This window comes from Ciona intestinalis, chromosome 11 (genome assembly GCF_000224145.3).
Source record: "Ciona intestinalis chromosome 11, KH, whole genome shotgun sequence".
Lineage (NCBI taxonomy): Eukaryota > Metazoa > Chordata > Ascidiacea > Phlebobranchia > Cionidae > Ciona > Ciona intestinalis.
In genome coordinates, this window is record NC_020176.2 from 1,668,682 (window position 1) to 1,675,235 (window position 6,554).

The 6,554-nt window shown below is 31.8% G+C and overlaps 1 protein-coding gene across 1 annotated transcript in view; it reads right to left on the reverse strand.

Moving 5' to 3' along the window:
• Positions 1 to 28: 28 nt before the first annotated feature.
• The window catches only part of LOC101243497 (protein enabled), a gene marked incomplete at its 3' end in the record, with an annotated part of 9,862 nt that continues 3,336 nt past the window's right edge, over positions 29 to 6,554 (reverse strand). Inside the window, 8 exon segments of the mRNA XM_009861847.3 lie at positions 29 to 58; positions 1,461 to 1,530; positions 2,334 to 2,397; positions 2,688 to 2,715; positions 2,783 to 2,868; positions 3,983 to 4,212; positions 4,602 to 4,705; positions 5,161 to 5,200. Of these exon segments, the coding sequence (XP_009860149.1) occupies positions 29 to 58; positions 1,461 to 1,530; positions 2,334 to 2,397; positions 2,688 to 2,715; positions 2,783 to 2,868; positions 3,983 to 4,212; positions 4,602 to 4,705; positions 5,161 to 5,200 (652 nt within the window).

Here is a 6,554-nt window from a genome sequence, read left to right on the forward strand (position 1 = left end):
AAAACAAAACATTTTACCTGTAACATTATGATCAAAATCCCCACTACTTCCGGATATTCTGTATAAAAAACATTTTAATGCAAATTTTACAAAGTACTAGAAATACAATTAACACACATGATGTAACTATAGATTTAAATTGTAGGTGAGGGAACACCTGAGAATAATAGGATCTAGAATGTACAGCACATCTTATTTCATTCACCTTACAAAAATAACTTGCTTAAAAAAGTTACACATACAGACGATACAGTCTACAGATGTCCTAATGCATCTAGATACATTTCCCATGATAGTGTAGTAAAAAAAGTAAAATTAAAATAGTCCGATTAATTTCACTTTGTTATGAAGAGTGGGAAAACAACATATTTCAAGCATGTTTTAAAGAATACCTTAACATTCAAATTTTATTGAAATTATACACATGCAACACAAGAAAAAGTTGCTTCTTCCATTTGGATAACATGCCCATATAATACCTCATGTAATTGATGAATATCATCTTATTTTAAATATATAGGGCGGTAAAACAAGTATTTATACTTTTCTTTTTGTAATTTTGGCCTAAAAAGCTAGGATTCTCTTCATTTTGTATTTTGGTTGACTTTTGACTTTAAAATTGGCAAAATCAAAGACATACAACAGTTGTTGTTTTTTCACCAACCTATTGAACTTTGCATATAAAACTAGAAACATAAAATCACCAAAGCATAAAATAACATAAGAAAAAATAAAAGGGGATTTAAGTATAACCTTATAGTAAAGATAATTACAGAACTCGATTTATTTGGTTAAAATAAATATATGAAAAAAATGTATTTAATGCTACATTGCTCAATACCATTACCGAAATATCATTTTACCCATACATAGTTGAAAGTGTTAAGATAGAAATTTTGCGTGCAAGGGAAAACCAGGGACCATGCTTAAGAATTCAGGAGAAACAAATGAAATCAGATTTCTCCAAAAAATAAAATTGGACTTCTTACTTTCCCAATACAGCAGAAGTTGGTCTATTGGTAGTAGGTGGGGCTTTATTTACACTATTTTGTCTATAAGTAAAACAAATTCATTTGTGTTTGACTCCGAACTACAAGTTTTTTCCATATCATTACTAACTCCAAAACGAAAAAAATAAAATACTCACATTAAATTTTCTACAACTTTAATAGATTGATAAATCTAACTAATAAATTATATGTGGTCTCAAAGATGCAATTCTGTTGATTCTTTAAGTGAATTTCAAACATCACTAGTTATTGTAGAGTTATAAATCAAGTAAAAAACATACAGCTACAGCTATCTTTACAATTGTGAGCGCATATTTAAAAATGCTTGTATTTGAAATGATCTCACTTTAAAAAAGTATGATGACATGTTTGCTGATTTCACTTACTCAAACTACAGATCTTGTTTCATATGCAATTAATAAATGAACAACAAATATTATTATTAGATACCTTGCATTGTTAGCAGTGGTTGATGTATTTGCAGATTTAGTTTGCCAAGATGGACGCTTTGTTTCAGCAGCTGAATAAAACAATTTGTTTTAACTTAAACAAAATAATATTCCTAAATGAGTAACTAGCATAGCAATGAAAATGAAATGGCTATAATATAAAACATAAGGAATTGCCTTCAGTGTAATCATATACCTAATGTAGATGACATAAATCATATCAATATATCTCTCCTGGTTTACATTTCTATTGACCACAAATTTATTTTATTAAATCCAAAACTAAGCCCTGCTGTAAAGCTATATACATAAAATAATTTACGATGTTATCAAATAATGGTTTGCATAGAAAACAATAAATTTTAAGGTATGGCTGATCTTAATAAATCGCGCCACAACAAAAGTTAAAGTATATATTGATACTGATGTTTTAAGTATTTAATGGTACTAATGGCATAGGGCAGTTGTTCTAAACGACGATATTTGACGGGTACCGGGGCCCCCGTCTACTTTTTGCTAGTAAGCCAAATATATTAAAATTTTACGGCTATATTGCAAAATGCAAGACACCTTGCAAAAACTTCTAATGAACCATGTATAACACAGATGTTATCAAAAAAGAAGCTGAAAAATACACTGTTTCAATGTTTACTCAATTTCAAAACTAGTAATTAGCAGTAAGCAAACGAATGTTGTCAATTTGTTCAAAACAAAAATGTACAAGTTTTAGTTTGTGCAAGTAAATACAAAAACCCATTTTAAAAAGTCACAATCGTGTAAAGTAATTTACAATATAGTGTATAAATGTAAAAGGTAATTTACAATATAAATAAAAGTGATATTATTGGTGTCTTATTTAGAAATAAAAACTTACCGTTAGTAGCAACAGGTTTGGGTGCTGGAGTGATAGCAGCAGATGGTTTATTTCCTCCACCATCCTAATACAGATTAGTTAACAGGATGGGAGAACAGGAAACAAAGGTAATGGTATTTATAAACATATGTGATATGTTTAGAAAAAAAATCATGTCATGGGACTGGCAGTGGCAGCCATTGTTAATAGTGGTGATATAGGACAAATAGATACTCAATTCTTATTCCTAATTAAATTGAAATATTTATTGTGGAACAAACTGCTATCTAACGCAAATAAAACACTCCTTTTCAGTAGAAAAGTAGAAAAAATACCTATAAATAAATCCACAACTAACCACAAAATAAAACTTACACCATTTTCAGCGGCTGCGCGTCTTCTTCTGTTTTAAAAACACAAAACAATGAATAAAAAATTTGTAATACAAATATAAAAAAAAATGAACATACTGCATTTTCTTTTGTAGCTCCGCCATCATGTCCATTCCACCACCTCCGCCACCAGATGATACTGGAGCACTTTCTTCCGGAGGTGGCTGAAAAAGAATGTACAATAATTAATATTAAAGAATGTATGCTACTACCGGAATGTGTATGAATAAAATTTATTTGTCCTCCCGTGGTAGAGCAAGGACAGCATGAATGTTATGTTTTATGTTCCCTGAGAATTGACAACCCATAAGTGACCACTGGGTTGAAGCAATTGCCAAGGACACATACGCCCAGAATAATAGCACCGATAAGACTTGAACCTAATACCTCGGGCCTGGACGCAGGCACTAAAGTAGATGTACCAGATTTTGTAAAATAATCTTAAGGATTAGACAGTATAAAGCGAAATGAATATCTTAAAAGTTTTTACATAAAAAAACATAAAATCAGTTACAGCTTAACAGTTGCTTTATTTTGTTTCTACCTCAGTCATATTTGCATACAATAAAGTAGCCTGCAATATTTGCATACTACTTGATCGACAAATGGAAGAATGATTAACAATTAACATTACATATAAAAGACTATGGACTGTTTTGCAATCAACATGTTAGTGAGCAGTATGCTAATTTGAAGTTATATTAAATTTGTTATTTTTACCAATTAGCTAAAAGTGTAATATAAATAGCTACATTAAGTACATAAATAAAATAAAACTTTAATTACTAAGTAGTAACCACACAAAGTTTCACAATAATAAAATTTCGTGCAAAGTTAATGTTAAAACTAGTTTTAAACATGTTTCATTAGGAAATCATTTATGAATGATATAAAGTAAACCAGAATACAATGCTACACAAGCCATAGATCACAATTCTATAATCAGTTTGATTCGAAGTACTTCCTAGAATGACTCATGCTAGCACAGGAATAGCATGATGTCATCAAAATACACGATTCACGTCACCGAGATAAACATAGCACAGAAATTAAAATAGAAAACAAATCACGTACAGATATATTGGTATATTTTATTAATTCATTATAAATATATAAATAGAAGTATTTATACAACATTCTCTTAACATTTAATACAAATTTGTCTTTGATAAAATTTCATATTCCTATAAATGATTTTATATAATTACCCAATTTTCTTGTAGTTCAAAATTAGTATTACGTAAAAAGCTATTTAAAAATCGTAAAATAAATACTCACAACAGAAGCTTTTTTCAGTTTTGCAGCTTGGAGTTGAGCGGCTAAACTTCCAGCTGCTGGGGCAGAAGATGAAGCTGCAGCTGCAGAGGGTGCTGGTGGGGGAGCAGCCCCCCCTGGTGGCGGGGGTGGTGGGGGTGGAGGGGCTCCCCCTCCAGATGGAGGAGGAGGTGGTGGGGGAGGTCCTCCTCCACTAGGAGGAGCAGGGGGAGCTGGAGGACCTCCATGCGATGCTGTGATGGTATACATCAATTTAATTAACAATAAAACGAAATAAATTTTGCCAACTAATAAATTAGAGCAACCTATTTTTAGTCATTGGAGCCAAACTTGTGATGGCAAGGCAGAACAGTCCTGGAGTTTTCTGCACTGCATTAATTAGATTAATCAGAAAACATTACAACCTACAATTTCTTTATCTATTCTATCCTCCTCTGCATTTTAAATGGTTAAACGCCTGTGCTTTTTTAAACGAATTCATTTAATAATCCCAATCATACCTTATAAGACAGTTTGTCATGTCATTTTCCTATGGCCCCTTTAATCATACATGCCCTTAGAATCGTTAATATGGAATGTATTGGTTAATTTGGTTTAATGGTTTTTAATATATTCAAATTACCTGTTGATTCCGCCCTCTCTCTTGCCAGCCTCTCATTTTCTTTTCGTTCTCGTTCTTGTCTTTCTTTTTCCAATCTCTGCCTCTCAAGCTGTTCCTTCTCTCTTCTGTAAATTTACATATGTTATGAAATCATATTGGTTCATTGGAGACATGAATCATCAATGTTAAGTTTCCAATTTACAGATGCATCTTACAACTTTAACAAAGCTAAGTATATATCTTTTAGGATTTTAAATTTGTAAACACTTAGTTCCAGCTCTAAATCAGTAATTTTTAGGATTTTTGCACTTTTGCATGGTCTCAAATATTAAACACAAATTTATAGCAAAGCTTTAACACAGAAACATATTTTTAAAATACATTTTTGTGAAACCATGCTATGTTTTTTTTTTTCAGTAGATATGTTTTTTTTTACTATAACAGGCTTAAACCAATCCAAACAAAACAGGAGCTTAAACCAATTCAACCAAACAAATAACGACCTAGGAGTTTAAAAGAAAGAAAGTAATATTATAAGAAAACATATTTATATTATATAGCCTATTAAACAAATAATCACCTTCGGGCTTCCAGTTCTGCTGGTGACGGCCCAGAAGGTTCTGTGAAATAAAACATTAAAGTATTTTATTATCACATCCCATTTCTTAGGTAAATATACTGTTATCAAGACATATTATTTACAAGCACAATCGTATTATCGATATTTTTGACAAGGCTTTAAAAAATTTTAGTTATGTAGAATACTGTAAATAAAAAGAAGGAAAGACTTTATAACAACTTTCTTTTCTGTGCCTTATCAGTTATCGCTAACTTTTCTAGAACATTCAACATGTGCACGCGCTAATACATGCAAACACTATCAACATTTCAAACAAATCCAAAGCAAATGCATTTTGTTTACTTTACACAAACACAAAAGTAATACAGCACTTATATGCATGTGTAGTTTACTGTTTCAACATTGTTTTAGCATAACTAATAAATCACAAGATCTTAAATGCAATGTGACCACTAGACCACATACACAGATTATTCTCATGTTGTCAATACATGTTTGAGAAAAGTAAAGTGGAAAATGTTAGTAATATAAAGCCCTTGCTTTAAAGCGAATGTACAAATATATAAAGCAGATTGACATGCGAGCCATGAAACCTGAATCATCATAAGCAGCAACCAGTGGAACTGATGCTTTGATCTCATTAAGAACTCCATGCAGAAGGAAAGGAAGTTGGAATGAAGGTGTGGAAGAAATATTTGAAGATGGAATAGCATTTGAGTTTAGTGGAGCAACAGAACATTCGTTTGATGAATCTGACACCGAATGAGGTAAAGGTTGATATGATGAAATATTGGAAGGTGAATAAGTGTGTTTGCTGTTTGTGTTGATTGCAGAACTTTTCACTCGAGATCCAACGGAAGATTTACCACTTTTCTCATGTGGTAAGCGCAATGAATCAACACGTGTTGGTGAGTTGCTACGTGAACCGGGAAGTGACTGAACTTGACGGGGAAAATTATTCTTAATGCTTCTTGCAACAGAAGGGCTCAATTTTATCTTATGGTGAATATTTGGAACTGAAATATTTCTTAACCGACAGCTTTGAAGTGAATTTTTAGGGGGAAGCAGATTTTGTTGCACGTGGCACAAGTTTGAATTGTTAAATGATGTTTTATCTTTTTGTTGACATTTGTTCACTTTTTTATCCAATGTTCCAGAATTTGGACCATCTTTTAAGTTGGGACAAGATGAGTGTAAATCATCCCTTTTATAGGTAATGAGATCTGTTATTGCTTGATGGGTATCAGTATCATGGTTATTTAAAGCTGGGTTTGATTCCGTGTTTGAAGATTTAAATAAATGAGGTTGTGGAGATGATTCAAACAACAGGCTGGGTTGACTTTCATTAAAACAAAACCTTGAGTGACATGAGTTAGGTAAACAAAAGATCTCAT